This window comes from Phalacrocorax carbo, chromosome 9 (genome assembly GCF_963921805.1).
Source record: "Phalacrocorax carbo chromosome 9, bPhaCar2.1, whole genome shotgun sequence".
Lineage (NCBI taxonomy): Eukaryota > Metazoa > Chordata > Aves > Suliformes > Phalacrocoracidae > Phalacrocorax > Phalacrocorax carbo.
The window spans coordinates 27,821,461-27,841,509 of NC_087521.1; the positions used below are offsets into that span (position 1 = coordinate 27,821,461).

The 20,049-nt window shown below is 42.3% G+C and overlaps 1 protein-coding gene across 2 annotated transcripts in view; it reads left to right on the forward strand.

Annotated features, from left to right (window-relative positions):
* The window catches only part of KIF26A (kinesin family member 26A), a 103,117-nt gene extending 83,458 nt beyond the window's left edge, over positions 1-19,659 (forward strand). For both annotated transcript variants that reach the window (XM_064460884.1, XM_064460885.1), the window contains exons 6-15: positions 1,523-1,732; positions 3,705-3,798; positions 4,277-4,539; positions 4,790-4,973; positions 5,270-5,429; positions 7,139-7,301; positions 7,862-11,246; positions 16,467-16,657; positions 17,496-17,646; positions 18,189-19,659. In XM_064460884.1, the coding sequence (XP_064316954.1) occupies positions 1,523-1,732; positions 3,705-3,798; positions 4,277-4,539; positions 4,790-4,973; positions 5,270-5,429; positions 7,139-7,301; positions 7,862-11,246; positions 16,467-16,657; positions 17,496-17,646; positions 18,189-18,364 (4,977 nt within the window). In that variant the 3' untranslated portion in view covers positions 18,365-19,659. The remainder of the gene's footprint in view (positions 1-1,522; positions 1,733-3,704; positions 3,799-4,276; positions 4,540-4,789; positions 4,974-5,269; positions 5,430-7,138; positions 7,302-7,861; positions 11,247-16,466; positions 16,658-17,495; positions 17,647-18,188) is intronic.
* Positions 19,660-20,049: the final 390 nt, after the last annotated feature.

A 20,049-nucleotide genomic window follows, 5' to 3' on the forward strand; every position in this document is an offset into this window, starting at 1 on the left:
TAGGAGTCAAATTGTTCTGGCAGATTTAAGGTTAAATTTTGCAAAAAAAGTTACTGAAAAGGAAGATCATACTTTATCAGAGACAGATGCTTTCCAACCCAGCTTCCCCATGCAACATCCAGCTCAGGGCTAGAGGTGGGCCTGACTCACTGATGCAGCAGGTGGCTGCGTGCTCTGTGTTTGGAGGGTTCACCTGTTGATTTGCAGCAGAGGGCTTGCTACCTGTCGCTCCCCTTCCAAATCAGGTGCAAGTGCTGTAGAAGGAATGGCTGTTTTCTGGGTCAGTAGTTGCACTGCAGAGGATAAAGCTCCTGATGGGTGCTCTGGAGATTATGGGTGTAAATTGTTCCAGCTCTGCTGGCTGTGGTGCATTACAGCTGTGGAGGCTCTTTACCCAGTGAAATTAGAAGGTTAACATTGGTGCTGTGAAAGTTGTCTGGTAGTTGGATGAGGAGATAATGCTGTTGTTCAGCTTATTATTGAAACATTTCATATTGGCTGTGGGAAGTGACTCTGGCTAAGCATTGCTTTTCTCTTAAGTTTGATCTGCTGAGCAGTGCAGAATTAAGACCAGCAAAGTGATTCGCTGCACCTGTAATAGTAATTTACTTCAGTGCAAGTTATGAAGCACACTGGTTCTGACCTGGGAGCATTTCATAATGGTAAATTGTTTTAAGTGGGTGAGAGGCAATATTTCACAGTTTTTCAAAGTAAGAGTATGATTTCCACAAAGCTTAAAAGAAGCATGTGTGCAGCCTTTGCTGAACTTCAGTGAGACCCAGTCACTTGGCTCCCATAAGCTGCTTTGGAAATCACAGACAACATGTCTGAGCTTTCTAAAAATGCTGTCTTAAAATGCCACGTGTAGGAAATAGGCATTTAGGATGCTGCAATCGAAATGTACTTAGTGGTTTCTTGTCAAACTTTTTGACCTTTTAATGTTTTTTTTCTTCTCTTCTTTCCCATTAAATCTGCAACTAACTACCAAAGAGCCTAGCAATGACAGCATAAAGGCATCTGCCTGAGAAGGCTATAAGAGAAGCACCTTTTTATTAGAAGAATGTGAAATGGGAATTGTTTGTAGGTTTAGTTCAGTTTGAATGCACTAGGTGTTTGAGCCTTGCGTTACTCACACCGATTTTCAGAGTGGATCGGTTTGTACTTCTGGTCATATTAAGAACTTGAAAGTTAGGAGACTAGAGTTTCCTTTTCTTCAGGCATGTTATTCTGCCTACAGTGGATTATACCTGTGGATCAGACATTTATAGATTGAAATGGTAAAACTGGAACAGGATCAACTGAGGGGACAAAGTGCACCTTTAAAAGCTAGTTCAGTGAAGACCCCAGGGTGGAGACCAGGCTAGAAAATCTGGCTCTGGTTTTGTCCCACGGTTGTTCTGACACACCTAAATATTACAAATGAATGTGTCATGGGAGGGGGAGTGGGTTTGAGAGGAATGCTTTGCATGTGTTTATCCGTAGCTGGGAACTCAAGTTGTTGCTTCCTTCTGAATTCTTGCAGGTGAAAGTGATGGTAAGGATTTGTCCCTCTCAAGGAGCACATGAAACATCCGAATCCATGTCCTTCCTAAAGGTAGACCCGCGGAAAAAGCAAATCACGTTTTATGATCCAGCGGCAAGTGGGCCTTCCAATGCAGGTCACAGGAGAGGAGTTGTTGCTGTCCCAAAGATGTTTGCCTTTGATGCAGTTTTCCCCCAGGATGCTTCACAGGTACTGGAGTCAATCACATAAACCTGTGTCTTCTCATGGCCACTTCATCTGGTTGCCTTAAAAGTTCTTTCTGTTTCTGGGGAATTTTATTTGAATAAGTTGCCTAAATGCCTGGAAAAAAACATGGTAATTAGTAGACAAGTGGGTAAATTCTTAGATTTTCAGTTTAGTCAAGATGTAAAATTAAGGAGTAATAGGTGGGGAGATGGATTTGCTGACTAAATTATCTTCCTGCATTTTCTCTTGTTAGAGAAAGACACATAGCCAATTTGAAATTTGCTTTTCCACCCAGTTATGTTTTAACCATTGGATGTCACTGAAATAAAGTCCTTCCCCACTGCTTTCAGTGGGAAGTGAACACATGCTTAACATTAAACTAAATGCTGTTCGGAGAAGAGATACAGCTAACCCCATGGGATTGCTATAGCGAAACAGTTACAGAACTTTTATATCTTCCTTGCCTTTTCCAGTTTGTTTATATTGTGTTTTTGACTGATTATTTTATCTTGATGGTGGTACTGGTGGTGCATATACCCTGCAAAAGGGTGAATTTGTACAGTAATAGTCCCAGACCTGAAATCTGATGCACAGACGGGATGGCTGGTATTTGAGAGGATTGTGGACTGCAGTATATTCAGTGAGACTGGATACCTGAAATTTCCTTCTGGGAAAAATCTTGGGTTCAGAAAAAAATCCTAGAAAAATTTTAAAAAGAGGAAAAAAATTAAGCAAAGTATGAAGAGCTACTTCAAGTTTGAACTGGCTGAAAAAAATTAGGGTTTGATGAAAGGAAAATAAAACACAAAATATCCAAGGTAAAAATGGAATATTAATGTTGAGAAAACATGACAAGATCTAGTTCAGAATCCCACCCTCAGATCTGCTCCTACGATTTTGTTTAATTTTTTGGGTCCCAAACTAAAGATATGAAAATATTTATTAAATTCAAGCTCTAGCCAAACACTAAAGATGGAGAATGATCTCCCACATAGATCAGTGCCTAAAGCAATGGTAACCATTCCAGGAGGCTGGTTTTAAGATTCTGCATAAGCTCAAACAGCATCTCTGAGCTGAAATATGCAAGTGGTCTCAACATTATCCAGAACCGGACATGGCTTTTTCTTACTAGTATTGCCCCTGCTGCAAGGTGGCCGGTCACAGCCTGCTTCTCTGCTGGTTTTGGCACCAGTCCTTCAGGTTGTTGACCTCTGGTTTGGGCTAGGCTGTTTCAGGTCCTTGTGGTGGCCTGTTGGGTGGCCTGCTTGTGGTGTGTCTGGGTGACGTTGGCCAGCACAGCCATTTCTGTGCAGGCATCATTGCTCGAGGCAAGCTTGCTGCCATGCACCTGCAAACAGAGAGTTATCGTTTCACTGTAGTTACATATTTACACCAACCCTCTCCCCTGCCCCCAGTTGCTGTACTTAATAGATCATCTTATTGTGTATTTGAAACCTTCACTGATGTGGATAAACTGGTTTTAGTACACTCAAATATTTTAGCAAGTTCTCTTTATTGATGGTGATGTTTCCCCTGGAAGAGGAGAATATGATACTATGAAATCTTATTCAGGGATCTTAATGCATTTTCTCCAGTATAAATGTATTTTTAATTCCTGTGAGCACTCTTGAGTAGCTTAATTTCAGTGGAGTTGCTACTATTGCTGAATAGCCTTGGCTAAGCTATTATACCAGCAGGAAGCCTGGTTGGATAGCATTCAGTTTGCTACATTAGTCATAGAATCAATATTCCAAGAGAATTGGTTTAATAGAATTGAGAACTATTTTAGGCTGTAGTAGCATATTTTATTATTTTTTAAGATAGCGTAGTTACTGAAATAATAGGACGGATGCCATAAAAATGGGGAGAATATTGCACCTCAAAAATATTGAGTCATTCATTTCGTTACAGAAGAATAGTAAAAACCATAGCAGTATATGCTCCTTTACATATTTGTCTCCAATCTTTCTTTCAGGCTGAGGTATGCTCTGGAACAGTAGCAGAAGTAATCCAGTCTGTTGTGAATGGTGCAGATGGTTGCATATTTTGCTTTGGTCATGTCAAGCTTGGTGAGCTCCCAAATTCGTTACAGTTAATTACTATGTCAGTCTGGTAATTACATGCTGTCAGCTCCTGGAACAATAAACCTGGAGTATATGAATAGATTAGAATTTCTTTTTAATTAGCTTTGCAAACTTATCATGGTTTATTTCTACACTGGGATTGTAAGGTTTAATTTGAAAAGGTAAAACGTAACATCAGATTAGCTTATTCAAGAGCAAGTTTATATAGGTGCGTTGTGATGAAAATCAAAAGATCAGAGATGCTTTTAACGTTAATTTGCTGTGGGTCTGAGTTACAAAAATTGCAAAACTAATTGAATAAATAGTAATGGATTAATAATGAAATACTTTCCATTTTTGCATCTGTTCTCTCCCATTATCTGTGCAGCACATGGCATTGCATGTAACGTCCAGTGGTGATATGAAAAGATACTGTCTTGTACAAGAAAGGTGAATTAATGTAATGTTTGTCTTTCTATTCTAGGAAAATCTTTTACCATGATTGGGAAAGATAACTCCACGCAAAGCCTTGGTATCATCCCCTGTGCAATTTCTTGGCTCTTCAAATTAATCAATGAACGTAAAGAAAAAACTGGGACTCGTTTCTCTATTAGAGTATCTGCTGTGGAGATCAGTGGCAAAGATGAAAACCTTAAGGATTTGTTAGCTGAAGTAGCCACTGGCAGCCTTCAGGATGGCCAGTCTCCTGGGGTTTATCTGAGAGAAGATCCAATATGTGGAACCCAGGTATAATGGAGATAACAACATAGATTTTTCTGAGTCTGACTTTCTTCTGCTTTTATTTCCTTTTATCTGACAACAATTATGACAACTTTTAAGAGAGTAAAAAAAATTTATTGCTTTTAATTTATAAACCCTTCTCCCATGGTGTACATATTTGTTTCTTTTAGTGCCCTAGAGATTTAGCCAGTTCAGAAAAAAATAATTAAAAAAAATGCCCCTGTGCTAATTAGTAATTTTCTTGTTTATATTCAAGCTTCAAAACCAAAGTGAGCTAAGGGCCCCGACAGCAGAGAAAGCTGCCTTTTTCCTTGATGCTGCAATTGCTGCCAGAAGTACCAGCAAACCTGAATGCGAGGAAGAAGATAGGAGGAATTCACATATGCTTTTTACTCTTCACATATACCAGTATCGCATGGAGAAGAGTGGCAAAGGAGGAAGTATGAATCCTCTTACCATATTGTTTATTTTTAAATGCCGTGGGTTTGGGTTACTTTAAACAATATTTGCAGTGAACTTAAAAAGGAAAAATGAAGTGAACCCACAAGCCAGCTGAGTCACTTTTAACTTTGGTAGCTGTGGCTAATATCTGGTTTCCTTACTTTTAATATTTAATTTGATCATTATCCCATACTGTATTCATTATTTTCCTCATTTGAATGTGTTTTGAATACCAAGCTTGGCTTGAGTCCATGTCAGAAGTGATGTACAACTGTTTCTCCCCTTTTTATTTTAGTGTCTGGAGGACGCAGCCGTTTGCATCTCATTGATCTAGGGAGCTGTGAAAAAGTGCTGAGCAAGAGCCGAGATGGAGGAGGCTCTCTGTGTCTGTCTCTCTCTGCCCTGGGCAATGTAATTTTGGCCTTAATTAATGGTGCTAAGCATGTGCCATATAAGTAAGTGAACTATTGTCTGCATTGTCTTAAATTTGTGGCTGGTGTTACCTTAGCAATGAATTGCATCAACAATTTACTCTTTACCTAAGATGAAGCTAAAGTTCTGTCAGAGAGGGGTCTGTCTTCTTTTAAGTTCACTTCTATATTACAGATACATATATCTATTAATCTACCTGTCTATAAGTATATATACATAGAAACAACTTGTTAAATGCCACATAGTAACATGAAATTCTTAATTACGTGAACAAAAATTATATGCATATTGGTATATACTTAAGTTGGGTGAAATGTTGGGGAGGGTTTGATTGTTGAAAAAAAGCAGGGGAAAATGGCCAAAATATTTTCTGTTCTTCTACCTCTCTGTTTTCTTGGTTTGGAATTTAGACCAATCTCAGCCAGCTGGTCATTAGCGAACAATTTAATAAAAATTCCATAGGATTTTCTCTCCTTTTTACATATTTAAAAATTGTATTGAAATTTCAAAAAATACTAGAGTGTTTGTCAAGTATGTTCATCAAAGGTGGTTGTTTCTCTACGCCTTTTTGAATTACACATCTTTTCAGTTAAAAAAAGAAGACCACCGTGTTGCACATTTGTTTAGCAGAAGCAAACATTTAGGTGTGTTCTTTTGTGGAGTGTACTTGACAATAATATTATGTCAAACACACCTGTGAGGAGCTCAGCTTAAAGACAAGAGCCACATTGTAAACACCCTTACGAGAACTTGGCGTTCAGTCCTTAAATTTAATTGCTGCTTGTCTTCATGTGTTATAACTTTGTGCCGTTGTTATCAATCATGTCATTTCACATATTTATCTAGTGCTGCATCTCAAACAGGTGTTCTTTCTGTATTAGGCAGATAGATAATTTCCTCAGGCTAGTTGCTAGGTTTGTGGATGGAGTAGAGGATGGATGGGTTAGAATAGGGAAGGGCAGATCCCCAGCTTTGTCATCTACCATGGTCTAGTGAGCAGACATGATGGTAGTTCCCACATGTTGAGCCAGCTCAGGGAGGTGATAGGAAGCAGCCTCCGGGGAGCCCTGGGGATAGATGTCTTGGAGGCCAGTGGAGGACAAAATGTCATCTGTCTTGTCAACTTTGCTGTCCGTGGCAGAGGACTCACATCACCAGGAAAGCCTTCAGAAAGAAATTCTACTTCCCATTTGCTAAGTCAGAGCATAGCACAGCAGGCAGAATGGAAGCTAGATTAGTTGGGGTGGCACTGATAATATATTTCCAATATCTAACATTGTTTTATTTGTTTAGAGATTTATCACTACTTCTATTGACTCATTATTTTCTTATTATCAAAATTGTTTGCACAGAGCTCACCGAGCTTAGCTATCCAGGTGCTAAGTCTGCTCAGCTAAAAATACAGCACTCACGAGCTTTTTGGGTAATGTGAGCTAAACCTGAGATAACTAAACTAGTTATCAATCATTTTACAATTGTCTATGTAATAAATAAAATGACGTACCATACTGCAAATACACAGGCAGATAAATAATTAAAGTATCACTATCTTTCTTTGTGTACATTTAGACTCATTTTAAGTGTGGTCAAATAATAGCAGCATATTTCTTATCTACATGTAGCATACATGCATATATCCTATGAGAGCGAAAACACAGCTTGTGGTGTAAAAGTCTGCAAAAAAAGATTGTGATTTCTTTGAAACATCCTAGTGTTCTCATTTGTGACACAGGGACAACAAGTTGACAATGTTGTTGAGGGAATCACTTGGGAACATCAACTGCAGAACTACTATGATTGCGCATATTTCTGACTCCCCAGCCAATTATGCAGAAACTCTCACCACCATTCAGCTTGCATCACGAATCCACCGAATGAGAAAGAAGAAATCGAAGGTTGGTTCACAAACAAGCAGAAATTAATTTATTTGAAAATGAGTTTTCCTAACCTCTCGGTGGGGGAACATGGGATTTCTCGGCAGTAAGAAGTAATACAAAATGCATAAAAGCTCAGGAGAGGAACTGACAAATGACTTGGCACTGAGCCATCATCCTGCCCCCAATCCTTAATCCTGAAATTCCCTTCGTTTTGTTCCAAACATGTATTCTTTCTTTGCTTGTATGTGGAACTATCTCAAAAGCTCCTATTTGTATTAATTAAAGATGAATAAGGAAGGAACAGAAAACTATTGAGGAGAAGGACAATGCATAATATTTAGTGGAAATTATCTGAAAAGGTGTGAGTGTTATATTACTCCTAATACAGTAAAATCTATATAGCATGACCCTGTTATTTTAATCGACACTCTAACATCTTTCCACTAGGTGTAGTTGTGATAGTATACACAAAGCACAGAGTATGTAGCAAACCTAACCTTTTAATCAATTATATGTACACATATATATACTTATATATCAATTTATATTAATAATTTTCCCTTATTGATCCTTTGCAGTATGCATCCAGCTCGTCTGGAGGAGAAAGTTCATGTGAAGAAGGACATGTCCGAAGACCACCCCATTTGCGACCATTCCACCCACGAACCATTGCCCTAGACCCTGATCTTCCTGTCCTGAGTATATCTAGCGATCCTGATTATTCCTCCAGCAGTGAACAGTCTTGTGATACTGTCATCTATGTTGGTCCCAATGGTGCAGCTCTGTCGGACAGGGAATTGACAGATAATGAAGGTCCTCCAGAGTTTGTTCCCATAATCCCATCCCTGAACAAGAAGAGAAGTAAAGACAATTCTGCTATTGGTAGGAGTTCTGACAAGGACCACTTTAAATGCAACACCTTTGCTGAACTGCAAGAAAGGTTAGAGTGCATTGATGGAAGTGAGGAACCCATCAGATTTGCTTGTGGAGAAGTCTCTGCTGTGTCCAATTGTAGTCCAGTCCCTGGAGGTACAGAAAATGCACAGTCTAAGCTGATAAAGGAAAAAATATCTTCTCCTTCTGGAGGATTTAAGAAACTAGTTCCACAAGAAACTGCACCTCCCAAAAAAGGACATAACCTTCCTTTCCAAGCTGTTGCACCAAGGGGTAGCAATGGCAATTGTAATGAAAAGAGCACACCTCTCTTGAAGACAGAGCTGTCCAAGCTGCAGAGCAGAGCTGACAACAAAGTAATAGACTCAATACTGGAGGGAGAGAGAGAGACGATGACTGATCCCCTGCAGTCCTCAAGGTGTAGCCCTTCAAGGAACCCAGAGCAGAGTAAGTCCACAGCTGAATGTGTCATTAAGGAAAAGTCCTTGCACATGAAGAGACCCTTGCCATGCCCAGCACCTCCACCTCCACAGCAGAAAGAGCACGTACCAAGCTCCAAAACTGAGAATTTGGAGCTGGACAACAGCAATGCGATTCGGACTCCTCCTGTGGGAATGAGCAAGCAGATGGGAAACAAACCTGAGCAAAATCCCATAGGAAGCACGTTCCTGGTTGGTAGCAACACCCAGAATCAGTCAGGTGCCATAGAGGTACACAGCTTCAGGTCAGCGTTCAGAGGGAAATGTTTTGATCGGGATATACTAACCACCACGGTGACTTTGCAGCAGCCTGTTGAGCTGAATGGAGAGGATGAGCTTGTTTTCACTGTGGTGGAAGAACTATCCATCAGTGGGATTATGGATAATGGAAGACCTTCCAGTATCATTAGTTTTAACAGTGACTGCTCCCTTCAGGCCCTTGCATCAGGTTCGAGGCCAGTGAGTATTATCAGCAGCATAAATGATGAGTTTGATGCTTATACCTCACAGGAGACTTCTACTGGTGTAAATATTGATATTGTTGTGCCCTTTGCTAAGGATCCCTTTACCAGCAGCAGACGTTCCTCCATCAGTTCGTGGCTTAGTGAAGTCAGCATCTGTACAATTGAAAGTGATGGAGCCCAGTCTAGTGACAGTTTTGTCGCACAGTCATCTTACAGCTGTAATAAGTCCAATGAACCCTTCAACTTGGATTCATCCCATTTATCCGTCCCCCTGAAAAGCACTCTGAACGACAGTGGATTTTGCTTCTCTGAACTGGAGAGTGAGAGCTTGAGTTCCAGCAAGCTGTCCTCAGGCATCAGCAAAAGCCCTCAAACCTCTGAAACTACCAAAGCATCTCAGATAAAAAGTGCTTTTTGTGTCAGTGATCATCCCGTAAAAATAAAATTTAGTAACTCTCGTGATACGCCTGTGATAGAAACAATACATTCTAGTCTTCCTAGGAAAACAAAAACTACCTCGTCTCCAATCCACAATAATACTGTCCTCAGCTATAAAGACCTGCAGAATCCACATGGTGTATTTGGAGATCCCTGGCTGTTGCGCACTGATTATCAGTTGGAAGCAAAACCTGCAGACTCACTGCTGTTGCCAAAATCTCACGCATTTGGTACTGAGAAGCAGCCAGGAAAAGTTGCCCAGTATTTTGGCACAGCATCCAGGCCGACGAAGTCACAGACTATGCTTGCCTGTTCGCAGAGGGTTGTGGATGGTTGCGAAATGGCCTGTAAATCCTCCAGTGATGCTGCAAAGAAGTCAGAAGTTGCAATGAAAATGCCACAGCTGAAGAGAGGAGCCACCACGCTGGGAGTGATGCCAGTGTCGCATGCTAACAGTGCTTTGTCGGAGCCTGTGACCCGAGGGAATTTGGATGCTCCCTTGGCCACTGGTAGCTTGAAATCGGCACTAGGAAAGAAGAGTGCACCACAGAAGTCAACCATGTTGCCCAGGCCGGGTGGCCCAACACCTCCGACACCTCCTGTACGCAAATCGAGCCTGGAGCAGAAACCTGTTGGTCTGGGTTATGGTGGGGGAAAAGCCTCTAGCCTGGACTTTGCCAGATCTGCCATGCCAAAGGCTGAAGATGAAGCAGATTTGCGGTTGAAAGCTGGGTCTTATTTCAGCGAAAGTTCCAGCAGCAAAATGAACCTGAAGGGTGACCACTCTTTGCCCAAGATGACATCCAGCTTAAAGGCGAAGGCGTCGAAGAGTGAAGCCGTGCACCGGTATGGGAGCCACATGTCCCTGGAGAGGTGTGACAGCCTGACGTCAGTGGGATCCAAAGCAAGCATGGTGAGGGAGAATGGGAGCGCCAGCAACAGCCGGGCAGGGCGCTCTGTCCCCAGGCTCGGGGTCCCCCCTGTTGCCTCTGGTGTGGGTTTACCACCGCCCTTCACCACCCCTGCGCCTGGTAAAAACAGCCAGGCAAAACCCACAGCTAACCAGAAGGTGCAAGCGACTGGGAATAAAAATCGGGGCCTCTCTGCCAGCGGGTCAAAGTCTCTCAGTTCCTCTGTGAAGTCCCTGGTGCAGCCTGCAGGGAAGGGCTCTGGCATGGCCCCTGGCGGGAAGGCGGCCCCCCGCTCCGTGCAGCCTGTCAGCAGCAAACCTGGCCGTGGGACCATCATGGGGACCAAGCAGGCCATGAGGGCGGCCAACAGCCGCGTGAATGAGCTGGTGTCTGGCGGCTCTGCCAAGGTGGGCCACTTCCGAGGCTCCACAGACTCTGACAGCGGCAACGACAGCGGCATTAACCTCAGCGACGAGAAGTCGCAAATCCCGGTGCTGCCATCTCCGTACAGCAAGATAACGGCGCCCCGGCGGCCTCAGCGGTACAGCAGCGGGCACGGCAGCGACAACAGCAGTGTCCTAAGCGGGGAGCTGCCGCCGGCCATGGGGAGGACAGCTCTGTTTTACCACAGCGGGGGCAGCAGTGGCTATGAGAGCATGATTCGGGACAGCGAGGCCACTGGCAGTGCCTCCTCGGCACATGACTCCATGAGTGAAAGTGGGATGTCATCGCCAGGCCGGATGAGGAGCCTCAAGTCCCCCAAGAAACGATCAACAGGTACAAAATGAAAGGGAAGGTGGCCAGGAGTCCACTGGTGCTCCACTGTGTCTCTGAGGATGGGGAGTTTTCATGGCATCTCTGACAGAGAGGCAGAGGAGGTTTGGGGGAAACTCAAAGCGGGGATGTGGACTGCCTGCATGCACTTGCATGTGTGCACGTGTATCGCTGTGACAGCAGCTACATGTCATTTATTTCACTTCAAAGCTGCAGGTGTGATACAGGTGCTGCTGTGGAGAGGGCAGGGGAGGTGCTGGGTGCCCTGGGGTGCCGGCAGCCTCCCTGCGAGGGAGAAGGCAGCAGATGGCTGCTGGCAGACAGGGGGACATTCCTTCCTCCCTCAGCAGGGTCGCCAAAAATAGGAGGGTGTTACGGGTGGCTTGGGAAGAGTGAGGGTGCTGGGTGGGCACTGATGAGTTTTTGTGAGTATCAAGTGAGTGTCAGGGAAGACCAGTGAGAGAAGGGCGGTGAGGAGAGGAGGAGCATTGCTGCCAGGCATCTGAGGGAATTTCAGGGAGATGGGCTGGGACTGTAGTTTGGAAACAAGGGAATAGGCCTGGAGGGGAGAAGTCTGTGAATTAATGAGGATTGCTGAATGTGCATTAGATTACCCAAAGGTAAGGCTTAGGGGCAGAGCACTAGGGTGTGTATGTAAGATGCTGTGACTCTTATGTTAATGCTACAATGATTTTTCAATTAGCTAGTATTGCGCTATAATAGTGTTTTTTATACAGAAGTTTTAGAATGTACATGTGGATACTATAAACAATAGGAAGCTGACTGGGGGAGTCGCTCAGAAGAGGTGACTCCAGCTCACATGCTCTGCCAAGGCAGACCTGTCCCACCACACCATGCAAACGTGGGTGTACAAGAGCCAGGTCCCCTTTCCTGCGCTCTGGTGCCTTTCCTTATTGCTTTCGCAGGTGGTGCTCATGTAAGTGCCACTAGTTGTGGCCAGCCTCAAAATCAGGCTCATATGACTGTTTTACAGTATTAATTTTTACTGAGCTAGGTAGAAGTCCTGTAGTATTGTAAAGAATCGGTGGCAATCAGTGCCACGTAGCTAATGACCAGCAGCCTCATTCAGCAACCTAAGCATACTGACTGTTGGAAATATAGTAGGAACTAATATCAGCAATATGCTGAATCGGAGCTTTTGGTTGGAAAGTGGTAATTACTGCAGTCCCTGTAGGCACCCATGATGCTCAATTCTGGCAGTAAAACCAAATGCGTTAAACTGATATAGATCTCATGGTGCTTTCTGGTCAAAGCAACTCAGTTGCTTCAGCAGGCGATAAATCACTTTGGAAACTTAGTGCAACGTTTGCTGCAGTTCTCTTTCCATAGCGTATCAACCTCTTAAACCTTTCCTACAAATCAATATTAACAGCTGTATAAGTTGCACGCGTATTGAGAAGGCATTACCCACTGATGGATTTGTATTTGTTTCTGCCCCAGGAAATGCTTATAAGGTCTTTAAAAATGACGAACTATTTCTTTTTCCAATTGAAATTGCTCTATATCAGTAAATTATGTATTACTTTTTTGGAGTGCTGTAGACTTCGAGACAATAATGTGTTTTATACATGAAATGAGGTTTCCTAGGAAGTTCATGAAATATTTCTTACAAGAAATGTTTGGTGTAGACCCATTATTGGCCTAAAATATATTGTGATCTTTGCAAAATGTTAGAGATTCTTGGAGGAGCTTGCATTGCTACAAACTGTGTTGGAGACATGCAATCTCTGGATTTAAGGACAGATCCTACTCCCATATATATCACTGGAAACCTTGTCCCCTTATCCTTTAACTTCATCCTTGGAGAAATTATGTTGGCCCCAGCTGGTACAGTGGAAGGATATGAATTTTTTCTGCTTAGTATATGTGTTTGACTGTATCAGTTCAGTGTTCTCTTCAGAGGGATGCTGCTGTCACCAAAGCGGTTACAGGATCAGAGTTATACCGGGTGATTTCAGCGGGCAGGACTACAGTGGTGATTCAAGCTGAATGAACTGGGGTTGTGACAATGATGAACAGGTGTTGTAGAAGTAGAATTAAGTCTTCCCTTTTTCTGAAACATTCCTGGTGTGATTGTTCTTGTTATGCAGAAATTAGCAAGGATGCAATTAGGAGTTAGAGATGTTTTTCTTAAGAATGTGTAAAGCAGGAAACTCTTCAGGTATCTATGGAAGTGTGGTGCTTTGAGGGTACCTGCTGGGATTTTGTCTCCATTTAATGTTGACGTTTGTGACAGGGCTTACCTGAGAGCCTTAACTTGCACTTAACTCTTCTGTTAGAGGTCTCAGCCCAGAAGTTATTTTGGCAGCACTGTCCTCTGAACAGCACTGTCTTGTCTGTTTGATGTGCTCCCTTTTGTAAGAAGACCAGAAAAAATAAAGACTCCTTACCTCTGAGTTGGTTTTCAATAAAAGGAGGAAATTAGGAACTAAATTTATTGTCACCAGTCACCCAAAAGCTGCTTATACTTGCTGCTACCACTTGACATTTCAGCTTGCTTCTGGTGGCCTTCAGCCTTCCTGTTTACCTAGGGACTGGACTGCAGCCTTGTTAACATTGCCTGACCAGCGCTGTGCATGTACTCATCCTCAACACGTGTAGTGTAAAGGTCAGCATTTCAGGGAATGAAGAGAGGTTTATAATAGCAAAAAATGCTGGACACCAAGTGCCAACTCTTGTATACAAAAGTACCAACACTTCTGAAGGATATATATATGCCAGTCTCTGCTTCATGAAACTTGAGCCCCAGCAGATGCATCAAGGTGGCAGCGTGCTATTCGTTTGTAAATCTGGGAGGCCTCCTGTTGAGGAATTGGTGAGTTTTGTCATGCTCTGAGCTTCTCAGTGCTGGTGCAAATGGGTGGTGATAGGCCTCAACATTAGAGGTGGCTGCAGTTGCAGGTTGGTTGGTTGCTGCCTTCTAAATGCCTCCTAATCCCACAAAATCATTGAAAACTGCTAGTATTCAGCACCTTGTAGGTTGACCTGGATGCCAGGTGCTCACCAAGCCACTCTATCTCTCCCTGTCCTCAGCTGGACAGGGGAGAAAAAAATATAATGAAAAGGGTCTAGGTTGAGATAAGGACAGGGAGAGATCACTCACTAATTACCATCATGGGCAAAACAGACTTGACTTTGGGGAAATTAATTTATTGGCAATCCAATCAGAGTAAAGTAATGAGAAATAAAAACTAAATCTTAAAACACCTTCCCCCCACCCCTCCCTACTTTCCAGGCTTAACTTTATTCCTGATTTCTCTACCTCCTCCCACAGAGCAGTGCAGGGTGACAGGGAATGGGGGTTGCGATCAGTTCATCACACGTTGTCTCTGCTGCTCCTTCCTCCTCAGGAGGAGGACTCCTCACACTCTGCCCCTGCTCCAGCGTGGGGTCCCTCCCACGGGAGACAGTCCTCCACAAACTTCTACGTGGGTCCTTCCCACAGGCTGCAGTTCTTCCTGAACTGCTCCAGTGTGGGTCCCTTCCCCGGGGTGCTGCAGCCCTTCAGGAACAGACTGCTCCAGCGTGGGCCCCCCACGGGGTCACAAGTCCTGCCAGCAAACCTGCTCCAGCGTGGACTCCTGTCTCCACGGGTCCACAGGTCCTGCCAGGAGCCTGCTCCACCATGGGCTTCCCCTGGGATCACAGCCTCCTTTGGACATCCACCTGCTCTGGTGTGGGGTCCTCCATGGGCTGCAGGCGGATATCTGCTGCTCCACCAGTGTTGTGGTTTAACCAGCAACTCAGGCCCACACAGCCGCTTGCTCACTCCCCCACCGGCAGGATGGGGGAGAGAATCAGAAGGGTATAAGTGAGAAAGCTCGTGGGTTGAGATAAGAACAGTTTAATAATTAAAATAAAACAATAATAATAACAATAACAGTGCAATGCAAAGGAAAATAACAAGAGAGAGGTGAAACCTGGGGTGGGGGAAGGGAGAAAGAACAACCAAAACAAACGACCCATGATGCAGCCGCTCACCACCCGCCAGCCCAACACCACCAGTCCTGAGCCGCAACCGCCTCCCTGCGCGCCAGCTCCCCCGGTTAATATACTGGTCACGATGTCACATGGTAGGGAATAACCCATTGGCCAGTTGGGGTCAGCTGTCTCGGCTGTGGCCCCGCCCCTCCCGGCCTCTTGCCATGTGGCAGAGCACGGGAAGCTGGAAAGGTCCCTGACTACTGCAGGCGCTACTTAGTGACACTGAGCCGCTACTTAACAACAACTAAAGCACCTATGTGCCATTGGCATTTTACAACCTACAGTGAAGAGAATTAACTCTATCCCATCCAAAACCAGCACAACCAGTAACCTCTGTGGGCTGCAGGGGGACAGCCTGCCTCATCATGGTCTTTACCATGGGCTGCAGGGGAATCTCTGCTCTGCTGGCTGGACCACCTCCTCCCCCTCCTTCACTGACCTCGGTGTCTGTGGAGTTGTTCCTCTCACATATTCTCAATCCTCTCATCTGGCTACAGTTGCTGTTGTGTAGCAACTTTTCCTCTTCTTAAATACATTATCCCAGAGGTGCTACCACCATCAGTGATGGGCTCGGTCTTGGCCAGTGGCAGGTCTGTCTTGGAGCCGGCTGGCATTAGCTCTACTGCACATAGGTGGAGCTTCTAGCAGCTTCTCACAGAAGCCACCCTTTCAGGGCCACCCCCCCAGCCTGGCCTCACAAACCCAATACACACCTTAAAACATTGGTAGTAGTTCTGGAGGGAATTGTTTGCTCTTTGCAAAGAGGTAATACAGTGAGAGGAATGTTATGTAGCCTTGCTTGGCTTTAACTGGAAGAGCAGGAGATTTCCAGATTCATCTGCCATTATCAATATTGGTTTGAAATTGCTCACTATCTCATTGCCATTGCAAGGCAATGAATACCATTGTAGCCCACCAAATAAAAACTAATCCAGGCAAAATATTTTTACAAGAAGAGAATAAAAAACTGATGCTCAGTCATGTGCTTTGGGAGAGGAACTGCTGTTACTCCCATCCATGAACCAAGTGGAACATACTTTGTCAAGGCAGTAACTCGTTTAGCAGCCTGAGGGTGTTTTACTAAAAGGAAAAGATCAAGGAAAGCGTTTCTTCCTTAGTATCCTGAGAACCTAGATCTTTCTTTAATTCATTCACTGCAGTATGTTCTGCAGTCTGAATTCTCTTAGAGTCTGAGGAATGCTTTCTTTTTTATTTTAGGTCTCCAGCGTCGTAGACTGATTCCTGCTCCATTGCCAGATGCTGCCTCTCTAGGAAGAAAACCGAGCATCACTGGCCAGTGGGTTGATCTACCACCTTTGCCAGGCACTTTAAAAGAGCCATTTGAAATTAAAGTTTATGAGATAGATGATGTGGAACGATTACAGCGACACAGACAAGAGGAAACTGAGGTCAGCACATATTTTACAACAACTCTAGACAACTTAAATTACAGTATACAGGCAGAGTCCTTGCTTGAATGCTGGAATGGTGTTCAGGAAATTGATTGCAATTAAAGCACTATAATTATTAATTTTACAATTCATATGTTGGGGTACCCTTAACATAGAAAATGAAAATGATTACTGTCTAAAATTAATTGTGTCTAACATGACTGATGGTGTAAATGGAAGCTACCAATGAATACATTATGAGAAGATTTTATAATCTTAGCCTGGCTGATGAAACCTTACAGCCTCCCTCAACTATAGGGTCATTAACTCTTTATGTAAATGACAGGATTCTATTAAACAAGGGATGCACTGAGTTTAATTTACTTGTAATTGGAAAACACTTCAGCTAATTCTATTTTGGAGACCAGAATTCTATATTTTTCTGATGCCTCTTTCCCATTTCTTTTATAATAGCCTTTCCAGGATGTTGAGAAGGTAGGAATGCTTTTAAGAAAATAAGAGTTCATATGTTTTAGGATTAAATGTAACTCTCACATTATTATTAGGCTGTGTTGATGATTTGCACTGCTGGAAAAAAAATTCCTCTACAAACAGTAGTAATTTCAGAATGTATTACAGGTGTTTGCTAATTCAGAGAAGTGCAACAAATGCTTGAGTGATGTAGCATGCTCTTCCTCTAGATTAGAATCCATTAATGTAAACTTCAAATAAAAAAAACCCCAAACCAAAAAAATCCCACCAACCCCGCAACCAAACAAAACAACCCACCTCCTAACTCTTACAAATAATCAGCTGGGAGCGAATTCATGAAGTGGTCTTTCTGTGTCTTAAAAAGGGTCTGATGTATTTCCATACCAAGCTGAAAATACTGGAAAGGCGCCAGCAGCGAATCAGAGAAGTAAAGGCAAAGCATGAATTTTTGAAGGAAGAGTTGGAAGAGACAAAGTGCAGATTGATGATGGATCCAAATAAGTGGAAAGAAGACTGTAAGTACTTCGCAAAAACAGTGGTATGATCAGCATGTAACAAATTTTCAGCACGTAAGCAGTCCCACTGAAAAAGTTAAGCACTTGCTAAGATATTTTGCTGAGTTGAGCCCTGAAATACTCTGTGACTCCATTCTGTTTCTGTGATACGGGATTTGTTCGGTGCTGTGTAGTACCAGAAATGAACAAAAAACCCCCGTCCAAACCAACCAGAAGAGAACATCAAAACAATGTAGAGACTCACTGTGACGCTTGTTAATATTAAATATTTATATAACCTTTTATTATCCTTCTTTCCAAAGAAGGAAGAAAATGTTTCCATATCCATATTATAGCTGGGAAACTGAGGCATGAGACTTGTTCACAAATTGCTGTGCTTAACTGGAACCTCAAGGCAGAGTTTTGCATCAGCTGAACAAAGTGAAAAAAATTTCTTAGTTCAAGAGAAATAATAATTGTACTTTACATTATTGGCTCCCTTGTGATAGAATAAGGTTTTGCTATGAACTGCTTCTCTAACTCACTAATTTTTTATTTGACAGTTGAAGTGGATCCTGATCTTGATAAAGAGTCACAGGAGTACCTGGAGGCACTGGAACAAGTGACAGAGGAACTGGAGCAGTGTGTTAATCTGTGCAAGTCACATATCATGATAGTGACGTGTTTTGATATTGGAATAACAGATGCACAAGATGGAGTAAGGGAAGTGGAGGTTTGAAGAGAGGTTTTTCAAGGGACTGAAGGAAGTGAAGCTGGATCGTCCGACACGAAGATGTAAGGAGATTAAGTAGCTGGGAAGTGAAGAAAGAAAGGTGAAGCCTAAAAAGCAACAATGAATGTTGTAAGAGAAAGAAACAGCTGAGGGATGGGAATGTTCATGAATCATTTGGTGCCTCAACGTGACCTGAACTGTACAAAGATAAAAGTAGGATCAAGTATTGCTTCTACCAGAGAGAAGTGAAGAAATCTAGTACAAACCAAGATGTTGATTAACAAACAAACATACAATGGAAGTGCCTTTAAAGTTAATTTGATTTTCATTTTTGTATTTGGTGCTAGAATTAAAGCCAGCAAACCTAAGCAGACCACAAAATGTATTCCTATGAAATATTTTATACTGTATAGTGTATTTATGACTATATGTAAAAAACAAACAACATTGTAGCAAAAGCAATAAGTAAATTATGTTTTCATACCTGAACTTGCCTTCTTGTTTCATAGAAAAGCTGTTTTATGTAGCAGAATTAAAATTGTATTATAATTGTTTTCTTGGTTAGGGTTCAAGATATTTTTATGAACATTTATCTATTGAAAAGGTGTATTATGGCATTTTGAGATGATTGTTTTACCTTCAGGTTTTGTATTATTACTTTCTCAGATCAAAATAAATGTTTGTTTTCCATTTTATATATACATATATAGATATATATTAACTGCTTACCTACTTCGTTGGTTACTAACCTCACTTATCACAGACCTGGTCTTTTCAGAGTCGTAAACTTAACGTGAGGAAGTCTACAAAGGGCACTGTGGTTTGTTTTGGTTTTCTTTTTTCCTCTCTGACTGCAGGAATTGAGAATTATGTTTATTACCAAAACCATAAAACAACAAAAAAAAGGAACAAAAAGTTTTTGTAAATGTTAAGTTAGGTCCATATTTTTATATAGTTTTGACTATAAATACAGCATTTGCATTTTGAACTTTTAAGATAAATAGTATATCTTTTTACAGTTTTTCTAAGGAAGGCAAACCCTCAGGATCAAGTTTATACATGCTGCATGAGATTTGTGCTTTTTTGAAGGAGGCCACTTAAGTGTGGAAACTATTGATAAATTGTTGCCAAACAAATACTTTTGAAAAGGTTTAATAGTGTATGTAATACCACATTTCATAATGAATCATATTTTCTAATCATCTTCCTTTTTATGGTTTTTTCAAATCCTTTGTACAAAATATGTATTATAACAGCTTGCTTCAGTTTTTATCTGTGAATAAAAGATACATCTATTGTTACGATTGCTTCTTGCTATGTGCGTAATTTTAATGTTTGGAAGAGAGAAGATGGCCTGTGGTACACTGTATTAAATGTCATATTCTATTAGCTCTTTGCCCAAGAGAGATAACTGGGAACAGAGTTTTGACATTAGTCATCATAAACCAATTGGGAAAGAGACGAAACACCGAAGGGTAAAATAAATAGCAATGATAATACTTATATTCTCTTAGCCCTTTATAGTTTACAGAACAAAGACCTGCGGCTCACAAGCTTGTTTTCCCTGATGAGAGAAAGCAATTAAAAATGCATCTAAAACCACAAGAAATCTTTAGGAACTGGAATCAAGCCCTGGGCCCTGTAGGTCCATCATGGCAAACGACTACATTCATTTCTCTCTGACACTGCTG